A 17,920-nucleotide genomic window follows, 5' to 3' on the forward strand; every position below is an offset into this window, starting at 1 on the left:
CACTCGCATAGATACCCGGGGCCAAAAACAGAGATACGGCGGTGTTTCCTGAGATACACCGTCGTAACTCTTTTGAGAATCTGGCCCACTGTGGCACTATTTGGATAGTGGACTAATTATCAACTATTCTCATATATATTTTCATATATTTATATATTTTTTTTATGTGTTTTTATATTGATTTATTCACCTTTTAGCATGCACTAGCGCCCTCTTTTTCCCCCACAACTTAAATGTTATACCTTCATTAAATGTAACCATATTGCTACATCTGAGGCGCATCTGTTCTGTTTTATACTCAGTTGTGACATGACACTACTTGTATATCAAGTCAAAATTTTGCTAAAATATTTGCTTGTCTTGCAAAACGCTTTAAAACCAAGGCTTTACTGTTATATGCAAACATGTATAGACACCAGATTTCCTCATTAGACCCTGATCACAAGCCATATAGAATGATCAAAATGCCCTACACACGTATACAATTAAAACAGAACCCAGTACAATTTTTCCATATGGAAGGACGGACAGCCAGGCCAAGCGATCCTACAGAGGTCACTTGAGAGCTGCCTCCAAACATTAATATATTGCCTTGTACACACGACCTGTTTTCCCGTCGGAATAAACTCAGAAGGTTTTTCCGACGGAGTTCCGATGGAATTCTGCTCAAGCTGTCTTGCATACACATGGTCACACTAAAATCCGACCGCCAAGAATGCGGTGACGTAAACACTACGACAAACCGAGAAAATGAAGTTCTATGGTTCAGAGCATGTGTCGAATTGTTTCCCAGTATGCGTGGTGTTTATTCCGTCAGAAAAGCATACAGACGATCCAAATCTTTTTCAATGGAAAAATTGAGAACATGTTCTCTATCTAATTCCGTCGGAAAAAGTCAGATGGAGCATACACGCAGACGGAATATCCGATGAAAAGCTCCCGTCTGACTTTTTCCGTTGGAAATTTTGTGTGTGTGTACAAGGCATAGGACTTTGGGCAGGGGTCAGCAACCTTTTTACACTTAAGGGCCAGATTCAATGTATGTGAATGCATGGAGGGCTGCATTTATCTGCTAATATATTAACCACTTAAGCCCCGGACCAATATGCAGCTAAAGGACCAAAGGTGTTTTTACAATTTGGCACTGCGCTGCTTTAACTGGTAATTGCGCGGTCATGCAATGTTGTACCGAAACAAAATTTGCGTCCTTTTCTTCTCACAAATAGAGCTTTCTTTTGATGGTATTTGATTGCCTCTGCAATTTTTTTTTTTTGCGATACAAACAGAAAAAAAACGTAAATTTTGAAAAAAATAAAAGATTTTTCTTCTAACAAAAAGTAAAAAATATCGAATAAACTAAATTTTAGTCAAACATTTAGGCCAAAATGTATTCAGCCACATGTCTTTAGTAAAAAAAATCGCAATAAGCATATATTTATTGTTTTTTGCAAAAGTTATAGCGTCTACAAACTAGGGTACATTTTCTGGAATTTACACAGCTTTTATTTTATGACTGCCTATCTCATTTCTTGAGGTGCTAAAATGGCAGGGAAGTACAAACCCCCCCCCCAAATTACTTCATTTTGGAAAGTAGACACCCCAAGGAAACTGCTGAGAGGCATGTTGAGTCCATTTGAATATGACAAAAAAAAAAAAAAAAAGTTTACAAAAAGTTGTCACTAAATGATATATTGCTCATACATGCCATGGTTATATGTGGAATTGCACCCCAAAATACATTCTGCTGCTTCTCCCGAGTACGGGGATACCACATGTTTGGGACTTTTTGGGAGCCTAGCCGCGTATGGGGCCCCAAAAACCAAGCACCGCCTTCAGCATTTCTAAGGGGGCAAATTTTTGATTTCACTCCTCACTACCTATCACAGTTTCGAAGGCCATAAAATACCAAAATAGCACAAAACCCCCCCAAATGACCCCATTTCGGAAAGTAGACACCCCAAGATATTTGCTGCGAGGCATGTCGAGTCCATGGAATATTTTATATTTTGACACCATTTGCGGTAATATGACAAACTGATTTTTTTTTTTTGCACAAAGTTGTCACTAAATGATATATTGCTCACACATGCCATGGTTATATGTGGAATTGCACCCCAAAATACATTCTGCTGCTTCTCCTGAGTACGGGGATACCACATGTGTGGGACTTTTTGGGTAAGTGACAGTGATCGATCGATACTGCACTTGGGTGGGCTGGGCTGGGCAGAGGGGTAAATCGCAGGTGCTAGCGGGTATCTGGGCTGATCTCGCTAACAATGCGTTTTTGGGAACCCTAAACTGCTGGGTATGCTAGTATAGATCTAATCAGATATTGATCTGTTCAGATACTATACCACTAAGGGGGGTGTATGCTTTGCTAATGGGTGTAAGCGGTACGGGCACTAACCTAATGCTGCCTGGGGCGACGCAGACCCTGACTGATGCTAAAATTGAATTGATATCACCCGCCGGGCGATCAGGGGGTTAAACCTTTATTGGGTTATATACGCCGGGTGCCCTGATGCTATAAACAGCAAACTAACTAACCAGCGTCAACCGTAACACTTATACGGTGATCACTGGTGAAAGGGTTAACTAGGGGGCAATCAGGGGGTTAAAACCTTTATTAGGTAAGATATGGGGGTACCTGACGCTTTCTAAAAACCTGGCGGCGAACCTAAAATAACTAAATAACTAACTGGCTAACCAGCGTCACCAGTGACACTTATACGGTGATCAATGGTGAAAGGGTTAACTCTAGGGGCAATCAGGGGTTAAAACCTTTATTTATGGGGGTACCTAACGCTATAGAAACCTGGCGGCGAACCTCAAAAAAAACTAGCTACCTAGCGGCAACAGTGACACTAATACAGCGATCAGAAAACCAATCGCTTAGTGACACTGGCAATAGGGGGTGAAAGGGTTACCTATGGCGGTGATCAAGGGGTTAAACCTTTATTGGGGGGGGGGGGTAGGGGGCTACCCTGGACCTAAAGGGACCTAAAGCTAACTGCCCTAACACTTTTTTCTGTCACAAATGACACTAAATGCAGTGATCAACAAATAAATGATCACTGCAATCAGTGACACTGTGACAGGGGGCTGGGGGGGGGGGTGGTGATCTGGGGGGGTTATGTGCCTATGTGTAATTGTGTTAGTGTGCTGTTGGTGCAACTCACTGTTCTGATGTCTTCTATCCTCTGGGTCCGGACGAAAAGACCGCCAGAGGAGAGATTACATCACTTCCTCCTTGCCTGTGTTTACAGTTCAGGCAGAGGGCAGGCAGAGGAGGAAGCTGATTCGCTGGGAGCGATCGCGAGGGGGTGGCTAGAAACGAATAGCCGCCCCCTCATCCCGGATCGCTCCCAGAGGCTTACCGACCGCCGCAAGTACCGGGGGGGTTCCGATCGGACCCCCGACCCACGTCTAGGCAGGCACGTACCGGTACGTACATCTGCCTGTACGTGCCATTCTGCCGACGTATATCTACATGCGGCGGTCGTTAAGTGGTTATTTCATTATTTTTTTTTTTTACAGGTTACCAGTTTAGAGTTTTAGTCTTGTGCTAGAATTATTGCTCTCACGCTAATGATCGTGGCAATACCTCCCATGTGTGGTGTGAACACTGTTTACATTTGCCATTGTGACTTACATATGCGCTCACTTCTGTGTGCGAGCACGAAGGGATGGGGCTTTTTACATTTTACATTTTTTTTATTCCATAGGTTGCCAACCCCTGGGCTAAGGGATGATGAGATCTAGAAACAATAATGATATAGAAGTGTAGCTCTATTTTCCATACCTCTAGAGCCCCATACATACGGGCTGACTTTTTGACAACAAACTTCAAAATAAGAAAGGTTTTCAAAAAAATCCAACCGTGTGTACGCTCCATCGGACAAACTTTTTTCATTTTTCATCGGACAAAAGTCCACTCTGCAAACGGACAAACATTTCGTCAACAAAAGTCCTACAGTGCAAAGTCCTATCGTGTGTACAGAAGTCCATCGGACTTTTGTCCAAACATAAACACGTATGCTCAGAACCAATGTTAAAATCAACCAACAATAGCAGAAGTTGAACAAAGGGTGGCGGTAAAGAGCAGAAAAGAGCTGAAAAAACATGTGATTTTGGGAAAGTTTGCTGAAAAAGTCCTGCCGTGTGAATGCATACCAAGTTCACGGCCAACGCCCTTCAAACAAAGATCCACGGAAAAGTTTGTTTAAAGTCTGACCATGTGTATGAGGCTTTAGAGTTTGTTTGAACAAATGCTGTTACTATAGTATGTCTCTCCCACCTTAAATAAGATATAAATAGAGATGTAAATAAAAATAATCAAAATGAAAGAGGCAGGGAGGCCCAACCTTCTGCAGTGTTATAATACTGATAAGTAACTAATAATGCACCTGGATGTCTAAATATTCAATAGCATTTGTAAATTATTATATCTCATTTCAAACATATATTCATCAGGCATATACCCTGTAAGATGCACTATTGTTAATGTGCTGTCCCAGAGAAATGTTATAAACAAAATGTTGCTACAATAAATTACCAGTAATCCTTGTGGCCCTTTGTGCCCCAAAAGGAGAGGAGGGGGTTTATTATGGAGGATGGAGACCCGCCATCAAACTGCCGCTCCTATGGTAGAAGAGAGACAAATGTTCAGTGTAGATCCAACATCTGGGATCCTTTTTCCCCACAATAGGAGTAGGTGCTCATATGCCCAAAAATAGTTGGCAGAGTTTACCTGGTATTTGGTAAGGCCCCTTAACACTGGGGCGTTATTCGAGCGTTATTCGAGCGTTATTCAAGCGTAGCCTCATCTGCAATCCCAATGTGCTGGTAAAGCACCACTAAGACCCTAAAGTTTTAGGGCGTTTTTGCAGTGCCTCAGTGTGAAAGGGTAAAGCGTTTTTACAGCGCTTTCAATTAATTTCAATGGAGAGGGGTGCTTTTGGAGCGCTTTTTTCAGTGCCCAAAAGCTGCTCCAAAGATGCTGCTTTCAGAACTCAGTGTGAAAGGGTTCATTGAGATGCATGAAGAGCGTTTCTATGAGCGTTTTAATAGCGGTATTTTTAACGCTAAAACGCTGTAAAAACGCTTCAGTGTGAAAGGGGTCTAAAAGAAACCCTCCTCCCAGGACGCCACAGCGAAAATGCCATACAGTTGGCATCTCGGGTGTCCTACATATGGTGCTGGACGACCGCACCTGCGCACCGCCATTTTTTTATATTATCTGTGTCCCTTTAGGGAGATTTCCCATTATTTCTTGTCCCATAGCCAATACAGGATGGGAGATAAAATCCCTGGTTGTCACCAGAGTCACCTGAACTAGTGTCCTGTTCGAGGATTTCCCCTTTGTTGGGCCCCTTTCACACTGGGGCGGGAGGCGCAGTGGCGGGAAAGCGCTAAAAATAGCGGCGCTCTACTGTCGGAATTGCCGCAGGATTCGGCCGCTAGCGGTGCGGTATTAACCCCCGCTAGAGGCCGATAAAGGGTTAATACCGCCCGCAATGCGCCTCTGCAGAGGCGCATTGCGGGCGGTATTGCCGCGGTTTTCCATTGTTTTAAATGGGAAGGAGCGGTGAAGGAGCGGTATACATACTGCTCCTCTCACCGCTCCAAAGATGCTGCTAGCAGGAGATTTTTTTTTCTCTCCTGCCAGCGCATCGCCTCAGTGTGAAAGCTCCCTTTTTCTCCACTGCTGGCATCAGCCAATTCGTGGCCCACCCCTTTTTCATATGGCAGCATATAATTAACAGGAACCCCAATGATGATCAGATCAGAGCTGAAAGAGCTGAAAGATCCATCCCATATACAGTATGCCAGCTGGTTTACTGATGGGGGGGGGGGGGGAATTATATGCTGCCATATGAAAAAGGGGTGGGCCACGAATTGGCTGATGCCAGCAGTGGAGAAAAAGGGAGCAGAGGTCATCCCCGTCTGATATCTAGTAGCAAATGTTTCCCCCCCCCCCCCCCATCAGTAAACCAGCTGGCATATATGGGATGGATCTTTCAGCTATCCCACTCCACGAAGGAAAGTTAATAAATAGTATATTCAACATGTAAATATTCAGGGTGTGAGGAAAACAAAACACTGTAACTTTTACAGACCTTAACACTAAACATCTTGTACAAATCCTATTTGACCTTTTTAATAATTACACCTGTTCCATATAGGATTGCACATACCCATTACCTATTCATGGCACGGGGGAATCACTCATTATGGCCTATATATATGCTGTCTACATTGACTACAATCCCCTATATGGAGGGGTTTTTCTTTTCATCCCCAGCACTTTAATAGTGCATGACACTCCTTCCACTTTGTCTTTTCTGTTTCCTCTTTACTAATAGTTAACTGACTGAACTTGAAAAAAATGTTTTTCCTTTTTTTTTTATTGTTGCCTTTATATTTCTTTAACCAGTTGTATATTATTATATTTATATGATGCTTCATGGAGGAATACCAGTAACGCTAATTGGCATCCGAGACCCTGGTAACTTATCCCTGTCTTTGACTTTGGGGACCAGAAGTTTTGACTTCTTTCCTATTTCCTTTATGTAACCTGGTGCCTCATCGTAATTTGACCTGGGGAACTACTCCATCTCTATCGGATCATCTATTGCGGCATTGTTTAATCTTAATATACACGCCCAGTGAGGGAGGATTGTACCCTCCCAAATAGGAGGGGCCCGGCTGCCGCTTAGAGTACATAAGAAACCAAGACGTGAGGAGCTGCTAAAAAGTCCATTGGACGAAACGCGTCAGTTGACCCAGCAGCGTCACACGTCTTACGTCTATACGTCACTTCTGGGTACGAGCAAACTACGAGGTGTAGATCGCAATCTGATACACACCATGCTCGCCATTGCAGCCTTACCGCAGCACATAACCAGGATCTGATCGGCTGACGTCCTGTCATTTTTTTTATATTTTTATTTTTACAATTTTTTTGCTGTTACTTTGCCTGCAAGCAAGTCTTTTGTATAGAATTTTTTTTACAATAAATTGCCCAGAGTATCTTTTTTTTACTACTCTATGCGGATTTCTCTTCTTATTTTTATCACTGCAAACAAACATCACACGTGGTTCCCGTGCCCCGCTGAGGATACCATCCGTTTTGAGAAGAGCTGGTAAGCTAAAAGAACACCCCTATTGATCTTGCAAGGCTCAACACCCCCTTGTGGGGACGACCATCTGGTGAGTGGGGACCCAGTAGGGGGAGCACGGATGTCATATTGAAGACCAAGACACAGAAATTGATTCATCTTGCTTTTGCCTTTCAATCCATTCACCTTCATTTAAATTTGATGTACTGTTATTCACAATGTTGAACACATCGCTCTGCTTTTAATAGTGGTTACCACGGAGCTCATGTTGGTGTCTCTTTAGATTGCACCATTAGATTTTCTGTTTTTTTTTTTTTTTTCTTTAGCATTATTGCTAGGGATCACTAGATCACTACCTTTGCTCTTGTTAAGGTGGAATTGTTGGATCTCATTTATTGCACCTAAGATTGACACATTTTTGATCACTAGGATTGGACTCTAGTAATTCTGTGCCTATATTTTTCTATAATATTTTCATTTATATCTCTGCACTACCAGATTGGTTTTTCACATTTCTTTTTTTTTGAGTGGGGGAGGGACCCCTTGTGGCAGTGGGTGCCCCAGATTTACACTCATAAGGTTTCCATTGTTTATGCACTAAGGGCCAGATTCACAGAAGAGATACGACGGCGTATCTCTGAAACGCCGTCGTATCTCTCAGAGTATCTATGCGACTGATTCATAGAATCAGTTACGCATAGATAGCCCTTAGATCCGACAGGCCGCTGGGTGGAGTTTGCGTCGTATTCCAGCGTCGGGTATGCAAATTAGCAGTTACGGCGATCCACAAAGGTTTTCCCGTCGTTACGTCGGCGCAAGTCTTAGTTTCCCGTCGCAAAGTTAGGGGTGCTATTAACATGGTGTAAAATGACTCCACCATGTTAAAGTATGCCCATCGTTCCCGCGTCGCTTTTGAATTTTTTTTTTCCCGCCGTAAGTACGTTACGCACGTCGCGATTCACAAACACGTCGGGCCGCCGTAAGTTCGCGCAAAGCACGTCAGGAAAATTGCGAACAGAGCATGCGCAGTACGTCCGGCGCGGGAGCGCGCCTAATTTAAATGGTACCCGCCCCATTTGAATTGGGCGGGCTTGTTTACGATACACCGCCGCAAGTTTACAGGTAAGTGCTTTGTGGATCGGGCACTTACACTGAAAACTTGCGGCTGTGTAACGTAAACGGGTTACGTTACACGGCCGCAATTCTACGTGAATCTGGCCCTCAATCACCATTTCAGAACCCATTGAGGGGAGTCTGATTTTCTACAATCGAATATTAGGGTTACCTCTATATTTTTACCCGGGGGTTCCTGCCATGAGCCCACCGCGCTGAGGTGCACCACACTTATTTTCTCACTTTATTTCAAACTTTGGATTAATTACGCTGCCAACACCACTGTCAGCAATATCAGTTACCACACTTAGGCAGCGCCATCACCTCTATCACACCACTTGTATTTCTTTTACTTTTACCTTCAAGTTCAGCGATATTGGTAAACAGGGAGATTTCTCTAACGGGGAAAAACAGACTGCAATAAAAACCTGACAGATGTTCTAATCCCTCGCCACTCTATCCATAACTGAAAGGCTTAATGTACACAGGATGTTTTAAAACCTCTCCTGAACGATTTAACTTGACAGATAGTAACGGACGTTTAAGAACGTCTGTTTTGCCATGTTTACATGCTGCATTTGCGTTTAGAAGCATGTTTTTTTTTTTATTATTATTTTCAAATAGTCAATGTATATGCATTAAAAACGTCTGTAAATGAAATGCGAGTTACCATGTTTATACATGTTTACAAGCTGTTACAGGCACTTGGCATTTCAAATGCCTCTGAACATCCGTCCTGAACGCATTTTTTTTTGCTTTCCAAAAAATACTTCTAAACTCAACTGCCTAGAAACGACTAAACGACCCTGTGTACATGTACTTATGTAGCGCCCCCCTTACTTTCAGTGCGGGCGCTACACTAAAGTTAGTGGGGAATGGAAGGGTTTGTTTTACTCCCATTCGTGATTTATGGAAACTCAGGCTGCTCCCCATTTCAGAATCGGTCCTGTAGGTCAGTCTGCGCTCCAGGGGTATGTTATCACCCCTGGGCGGCAGTTGACGCTAGAGGGGTTCTGACGGACTCACCTTCTCCCAGAAGCCAATCAGAGGAGTTCTTCCCTCGTTGGGCATTCTGGGAGGGAGATATATCTGGGGCAGCCGCTTTTGGCGGGTTGTTCTATGCGGGGCCCGAGTTCCAGGTGCGGTACCCACCTTCAGGGTACGCGCATCCATGGGCCCCTGCTTCGCTGAGGTAGTGCACCATGCAGAGCCTCATCCTGACATTGAGAGGGGCCCCAGCGACTTGCCGGGTCCCAACCTTCTGTTGAGAGGATACTAAGCTGGAGGCTGTGCGATGGGGATCGGCTCGGGGGAACCAAGAACTAGAGGTTGTCCAGGAGGCCTAGACGAACCATCAGGGATCCGGTCACCACACCATATGACAGGTATGCTCAAGCTGTCAGTGGGTGACACTGATTGAACTAACTGGGAGGATTTGCTCAAATTGATCTCACAAATCCCAAGTTGTCCGGCCTGTGGCAGAGGCCCGGAGTCAGGCCTGTGGCAGAGGTCTGTTACTCCCAGTGATCCGCAAGTGACGCTCCGGCTGCCAGGCCTGAGATAACCACCTGTCCGGGGGCACTTTACCCACCCTGATTGGGGTGGCGACATATTGAGCTATATCATTGCTGAGAGCAGGCTTGCTCTCTCTTCATATCCAAGGCCTGATACTAAAGTTTCTCTACGCTCATCAACCTTTCTCTGTCGGGTGCCATGTTGATGTTGGCCGTGTTGGGCCTTGGAATAAAGCATTGACAACTGAATTGATGTCTGGACACTTGCTCTTTATTCACACCCACAGAAATCACCCCTAGACCAAGTCAAGAAGGTAGCTCAGTAAGCCGATCCCAAACTAATCAGTGGCTCCTTCGGGGGTGAGCGCTACACTTATAACAGTTCAGGGGCTGCTGAAAAAAAATGCTCCTCCGTTTACCAGCAGCAGTGTACATGAAGCCAAACAAGTCTTGCCATTAGTAATCCTTTTAAAGCTGAAGTTTAGTCTGCCTTTATTTTGCCTTCCCCATCAACATAACATAAAAAAAAACAACAACTTTCCCTTTCCATTACATAACATATTTTAGACCACTGGGCCCCTGTGCTTCTTTATGCAACCAGCTAGATCATGGCTGGTGGTGTGGGTAGCGGCAGGGTGCTGTACATTGCTTCCTAAAAACACCACCACACCCTGCCTCAATACTTCTCTCAAAATACCCTGATGAAAGCAATGGGCTTACTCTTGTTATGAAATTATCAAAATGCCTTCATGGGTGGGTGTTGCTAGGCAGACTGCACTAACATGCAGACCACCTTCAGTAATTGCCACATGTGACGCTGACTGAAAGAACAAGATAAGTGAACACAAATGCGATTTTTATTTTTATTTTTTTCTTTGTAGTTTCTGTTACATACCCATTCACTGTGATGCAAACGTTTGAGTAAATAGGAAGTTTTAGAGTGTGGTTACAAGTATCAGTGTGCTCTTTTGTTAAACCATGAAGGGCGTGTTTCGTAAATTAGCAAGAAACATTCAAGTACGTATATTCAAAAAGCATTGCTGAGTAATTTGTGAATAAATGGATGACAAGTACTTGTATTGATCCATTCAGTGTGATGCAAGGTGATGTTGACAAAAAGTTTCACAATCCTCATTTTACAGTGTGCTGCACCTTCTTTAATGCTGCGTACACACAACCATTTTTCAGGATGTAAAAAATGATTTTTTTTTAATGTCATTAAAAACCATCGTGTGTGGGCTCCAGAGCATTTTTCACGACGTAAAAAAATGGGCATGAAAAATTTAGAACATGCTCTAAATTTTCACGTTGTTTTTAACGTCGTAAAAAAATGGTCGTATGTGGGCCTTAACGACGTGAAAAAAACGTGCATGCTCAGAAGCAAGTTATGAGACGGGAGCGCTCATTCTGGTAAAACTAGCGCTCGTAATGGAGATGGCACATTTATCACGCTGTAACAGACTGAAAAGCACGAAGACTGAAAAGCGCAAATCATCCCTCACCAAAGTTTTACTAACAAGAAATCAGCAAAAGCAGCCCCAAGGGTGGCGCCATCCGAATGGTACTTCCCCTTTATAGTGCCGTCGTACGTGTTGTACGTCACCGCGCTTTGCTAGAGCATTTTTTTTTCACGATCGTGTGTAGGATATGTGGTGAAGAGGACACATTGAATGTCACATTTGGTCGTGGAAGTGACGCTCTGTGTTGACGTTAGAGACGCCCATCTTGGTACAACCTGCACTCGGCCACAGTATGCCAGCAGCGGACATCTTGTTACACCCAGCCCATATAGTTTGGGCTGGGTGTAACAAGATGGCTGCTGCTGCTTTTAATGCGGCTGAGTGCAAGGAGTACCAGGATGGGTGTTGCAGACAGCCTTCCCTAATGGCATTTTAGTGCCTGCCCATCAGTGTCCATAAGTGTCACCTGCCAGTGGCCCCCAGCTGTCAGTGCCACCTGCCAGTGCCATCCGTCAGTGCCACCTGCCAGTGCCTGCCAGCCGTCAGTGCCATCTGCCAGTGCCAGCCAGCCATCAGTGCCAGTCAGTCATCTATCAGTGTTGCAGATCAGTGCCATCTAATCTGTATTGTGCTTTGAGAAACTGTCATGACATTTAAAAAAAGTATCGGTAATCGGTATCGGCGAGTACTTGAAAAAAGTATCGGGACAACCCTAATATATATATACTATATATTTGGATACAAGTTTGGTCACACTAGTAGGGATTTGATACAGCAGCTGAGTGAGTGAGTGAAAAACTTGTATAGCGCAACACATGCGAACTGAATCGCCTCAGGGCGCTTGGTATCCATTTCCTACTTTATTTTGCATTCACAATAGGATGCTGGTTGGTAAAGCATTTCACAGTCTAGGTCCTTGGACTGCAAATCTTCGTACTCCTTTGGACTTGTAGTGGGCCTTGGGTATCTGGAGTAGATTTTGGTTAGTAGATCGGAGAACGCGATTGGGGTTGTGACATTTTATGTGTTCACATAGATTCCTTGAACACATTTGTGGGTCAGGCATAGTGCCTTAGATGTTATTATGTCTTATACTGTATTACCGGTACATATTTTGCTGGTTGGGCTTTTTAAGTTGCTAAATTCTGCAGCAAGGGTTAAAATACAGACTCTCTAGCACTGTGCTCCACTCATTAGCATAACTGCTTAAGGAGCAAGAGTGCTGTTCATTGGAGCGGCATGTAGGTAGGTGTATCAGACCACTGAAGATCACAGAAAACAGTAATAAATGACATACCTGAGTGTCTCTTCTTTCAGTTGGAGGGACTGTGCATCCTACTTCACAATGTGGAATGGCACAGACCCTTGAAAAGGTTATGTACAGGTGGGTTATATGTTTTATCAGAAGAAAGTAAACATATTACTCTTCTACTGTAGGCAAGCCACTAAATAGTGAACAATGAAGAAGGTATAAAGTGTAAGGAAAGTAAAAGCAAAAACAAATGCAACTGTACCAGAACAAGAAGATTGATCATATATTGGTTGTAAGGCATCCTTTTATAAGGTCAATCACCATCTGGGAACCTAGAGGTCCACGGTGACCAATGTGCATTAAAGACCTTAAACCTGTTAGATTAAATAGCAGTGTCTTTCATAAGAATGTTGTGTTTTTAACTCTTTGTACAACTTCATCGGTGTTAGGGGCTAAGGTAGTTTTCCATTTAGCTGTAATTGTCAGACGGGCCGCAATAAGAATATGAGTTATTATGCTCTGAATATTTTTACACTCCCATAATATGTGAATAATGCTTCCCTTTGCACCACATTGTCTCCAACACTTTTATCTTTTCAAGGATTTATTACAGAATGGCCAAGGAGGTAAGGGTTTGGGGGTCTCGGATATGGCGCCTACATACTTACTTATTTATGGGGCAAACTCCATTGGTCTGGTTCTCCTTCGGAGTGCGGCACCCACCTTCAGGGTGACTGCATCACGACACCCTGGCGTAATGGCCTTCCAGGCCGGGGTGCACGTGCCACGTGGTGTTCCTGGTTCCAGGACCATGTTGGTCCGGAACATTTAAGCTGTGGCAGGGAGCCCAGTGGTCGACTGGGTTCCCAATCTTAAAGATCCCAAGCGAGATAGCTGTTCGGTGGGGAGTCCATCTTATGAGAGCCAATGAGAGGCTGGCGATCCAATAGGATCTCGACAAACCACCGGGGATCAAGGTAGCCGAACACTAAGAGGCTGGTCATCTGTCAGTCGGTACCTGAAAATTATCTGAAGGAGATCCAGGCGCAATTCTATCAAGGAGGATCATCTCCATAATTACAATCACAGAGAGGGCCGGTTGCAGAGGCTTTTCCCTGAGTCCATTTCAGGAGGGTCTGTGGCAGAGACTTTTCCTTCAAGTTCTGAGTGATACTCTGGCTGCCAGGCCAGTGAGAGAGGCCTGTCCAGGTATGCTATACCCACTCTGGCTGGAGTGGCGAAGAATACAAAGTATTGTTGGGAGCAGGACTGTTTCCCTGTTGTTACGCCTGAGTCTGCTATTTATCCTTCTACTTCACCTCTACTCTTCATCACAAGTTTTAATGTTTTTACCCAGCTGGGTAATAAAGAGCACAGAAAAAAACACTCCGTTACTGCTATATTGACTATACACCCCTAAGATGGCGGAGGAGCCACGAGGTAACATGCCACCCAAAACAAACCAGCAGCTCCTTCGGGGGTAGTGCTACACTTGTTTATGCTTTTCTGCTATTTTTGCTCTCCTGCTTTTTTTCCTTTTTCCCTTTTGCCTTCCATCATTGGCTTCAAGTGTGACTGAACTACTGTAATTCATACCTGTATTTACAGCTCTTATTACAGGATACATATCATTCTATTGTGCTACCTCAGTAGTGTCTGATGCCAACATGCTTCAAATATAGATGAGCCCCTGTGCACAGCATTTTCTAGTTGTGTTTTTAATATATGGTAAATATAAATGTAGCGCTGGTGGTAATGAAAATCACTCAAAATCAACTGAGTAACTAAAACAAATTAGACAAAAGTCCATATAAGTGGATATATAAAAGTAATATGAAAAAATGTCCAATACAAAATGTGAATAAATGCTGCGTAAATCATCATGGAACAGACATTCCTTCCAGCTCTAATGCCGCGTACACACCATCACTTTATGTGATGAAAAAAAATGACGTTTTTAAAAATGTCACTTTAATTGACTGTGTGTGGGGGAAAACGTCGTTTTATGTCTTGTAAAAAACGACCAAAAAAAATTGAAGCATGCTTCAAATTTATGTGTTGTTTTTCAAAAGTGCACTTTTTACTTCACAGAAATTGACCGTGTGTAGCAAAAAACGTTGTTTTCTAAGACGTTTTTTCATCCACGCATGCCCAGAAGCTACTTATGAAGCAAGCTTCAATGGTAAAACGTGGTGGAACGTAACCTCACTTTGCAAGAACATTGTGAGAAAAACGATGGTGTGTATGCAACTTCGTCTTTGAAAATTGAAGTTTCAAAAACTTCATTTTTTACTTCACAGAAAGTGTCGTTTTTTTTCATCACATAAAGTGATGGTGTGTATGCGGCATAAGAGGTAGATGAAGTGAATGGAATACGCTTACTGGATCCAAAGGATCTAACCGTCAGCGACAGTAGATCATGAAGGCATGAGAGCTCCCAAACGAATCACCTAGACTGGTCTGACGATTCTGAAGGGCTCCACGCTTGGCCTCACTGGAACCCGACAATCCTTCGCCGGTAATGGATGGATGGCAATCTGAATGACAGGAATGAACCCAAAGGAACGTAGAAGCTCTTGCCTCAGCTATGGAGGCTCTAGCCTCAGCTATGGGTGGACTAGAACAAAGATTGGCGACTTTAATTGCATGAGGTCCCCCTCTCCTCCTGCAGATTTCCTCATGACGGAACAACTATCCTCAGAAGAGGTTGATTTACCCTCAGGGGATCAGGCAGAGGGTCAGTCGGAGGTCTCGGACTCTGAGGATTCTACCCTGGGGGAACCATTTTCGGGCTTCTCAGTCCGAAAGATTGTTAGTGCAGTCCCTTACTGAGATGGTCTGTTCGGCCATCAAGTTGCCCCTTTTGGAGCCAGCATCGAGTTCAGTCTCTTCCTTAGGCTCCTTAAAAGCCCCTCAAGCTAACTATTCCTTACCGGTTCATCCGCTACTGGAAGGTCTTATCTATCGGCATTGGGAACATCCAGATAGACTGTTTCTTCCTCCTAAAAAGTTTTCGGTCTAATATCCCATGGAGGAGAAGTTCACTAAAAAGTGGGGTGTCCCTACAGTGGACGCAGCTATATCTTGCGTGAACAAGACTTTGACCTGTCCGGTGGACAACGTTCAAATGTTCAAAGACCCGACAGATAAGAGATTAGAGATGCTGTTGAAGACCTTGTTCGCTACAACCAGAGGAGTAGCCCAACCTGCAGTAGCGTCTATTGGTATTTGCCAAGCCTTAAAAGACCAGTTAAAGGTGGTCTTGAAGGATATTCCGGCTCAACAAGCTCGGGAATTGGCTGACTTTCCCAAGGCATTATGCTTTGCGGTAGATGCTATCAAAGACTCCATACAACAGTCCATCCGTCTTACGCTCCTTTTAGTTCATATGCGCAGACTGCTCTGGTTGAATAACTGGTCAGCTGAAACCCCTTGCAAGAAACTTCTGGCAGGGTTTCCTTTCCACTGTGAGCGTTTATTTGGGGAAGATCTGGATAGATATATCCATAAAATTTCCAGTGGCAAAAGCACACTGTTGCCAGTGAAGAAAAGGTTTAGGGGTCCCCCCTCCTTTAAGAAACCTTCCTCTCCTGTTCCTAGCACTTCCACTTCCCGGCAGTTCCGACGGCCTCCTGGAAGGTTTAATGCGGGAGGAAAACCGCAAGGCCAGCCTCAGGCCTCCAAAAAACCTTGGAACCGTAACCTGGCCAAGCCTGCATCTAAGTCGGCATTATGATGGTTCACGCCCACTCGGTCAGGTGGGGGAAGACTTTAGCTGTTTGCAGGGGCTTGGAAAGGGAGGGTCCAAGACAATTGGGTCCTCTCTACGGTCTCCGAGGGCTACAGGCTGGAGTTTCGCGAATTTCCTCCACCCCGCTTCCTGGCCTCAAGCGTCCCGAAGGACCCGGGAAAAAGAAAATCATCTATTATCCCAAGGGGTGATGAGGGAACTGCCGGTAGAAAACCAAGGTTTGGGCTTTTATTTTAATCTTTTCACCGTTCCCAAGCCAAACAGAAACGTGAGACCCATTCTGGATCTCAAGGCCTTAAACCAGTTCCTAAATGTCCGATCTTTCCGGATGGAATCAATCCGGTCGGTGGTCGTCTCCTTACAAGGAGGGGAACTATTAGCGTCCATCGATATCAAAGATGCATACCCACACATACCAATCTTCCTCAACCATCAGAAGCTGTTACGCTTCGCAATAAATCAACGCCATTTTCAGTTCGTGGCCTTACTAGGGGAAATGACTGATCGCTGTTCATACATTGTATGAACAGACGGTCCGGCATTTCTCCCCTGACAGGACCGGGAGCTGTGTGTAACGAGCGATCGCGGGTGCCCCGCGGTGATCACGACCGCCGGGCACGCGCTTGGGAGTCAGAGCGAGCGGGGGGCTCGTGCGCCCCTATTGGCTGACCTGCCACCGTAAAACAGTTTTACGGCGGCTGGTCGGCAAGCAGTTAATGACGTGAAAAAAAACGTGCATGCTCAGAAGCAAGTTATGAGACGGGAGCGCTCGTTCTGGTAAAACTAGCGTTCGTAATCTAGATGGCACATTCATCATGCTGTAACAGACTGAAAAGCACGAATCATCTCTCACCAAACTTTTACTAACACGAAATCAGCAAAAGCAGCCCAAGGGTGGCGCCATCTGAATGGTACTTCCCCTTTATAGTTCCGTCGTACGTGTTGTACGTCACCGCGCTTTACTCAAGCATTTTTTTTTCACAATCGTGTGTAGGCAAGGCAGGCCTAACAAGAATCGGGTTTAAAAAAATTTTTTTTTCTAGACCTTAAAAAATGGTTGTGTGTACGCGGCATTAGTAATTTTTATTATCATTTGTATTTTTTTAGTTAATGTTTTAATATACTACATTACTGCATTTTTTTTCTTAAGCTAGTTTTCTGTTACCTTGCAGTTTATACAATCCAGAGAGAATGTCTCAATTCAAACAGAAGACTGGCTGGTTACAGAATGTGAATGACTGCTCACAGAAACTAGATGACAAGTCTACAGAATTGGCGCATTGTGAGAGGAATCTACTTATGAATGATCTAAATGGAAGGTAGGATATAACATTTTTATGCTTAATGCAAATGCGTAATCATAGATAGAATAAGCTGGCCATAAACATACAGTAGCTTGAAAATAACAGCAGTAGTCAATGTCAATTAGAAAATGCCAAGCTGTCCTACTTCCCTATACTATGAACACTGTATACCTCACAGTGACAATGAACTGGAAGGGGGCTTGATTCAAATTGTGGTGCTGGGTTTGTCAAAGTCTGATTTTGAATCAGATTTTGATGATAAATTATGAGAGTTTGCAGATTAAAATTACAAGATTGTTTTGACTAATATAGACTTTATTCAAAATTAAGAATAAGTTCACCTTTGGAACTTGTTACATATTCCACCCGTTTTTAAGGTGGACCATGCAACATGTTCCAGCTCCT

The 17,920-nt window shown here is 44.0% G+C and overlaps 1 protein-coding gene across 2 annotated transcripts in view; it reads left to right on the forward strand.

Moving 5' to 3' along the window:
• LOC120945845 (histo-blood group ABO system transferase 2-like) overlaps nucleotides 1-17,920 on the forward strand; it is a 49,569-nt gene that overhangs the window by 11,615 nt on the left and 20,034 nt on the right. For both annotated transcript variants that reach the window (XM_040360360.1, XM_040360361.1), the window contains exon 2: nucleotides 17,384-17,530. In XM_040360360.1, the coding sequence (XP_040216294.1) occupies nucleotides 17,384-17,530 (147 nt within the window). The remainder of the gene's footprint in view (nucleotides 1-17,383; nucleotides 17,531-17,920) is intronic.

The sequence above is a fragment of the Rana temporaria genome, chromosome 7 (assembly GCF_905171775.1).
Source record: "Rana temporaria chromosome 7, aRanTem1.1, whole genome shotgun sequence".
NCBI classification, from domain to species: Eukaryota; Metazoa; Chordata; class Amphibia; order Anura; family Ranidae; genus Rana; species Rana temporaria.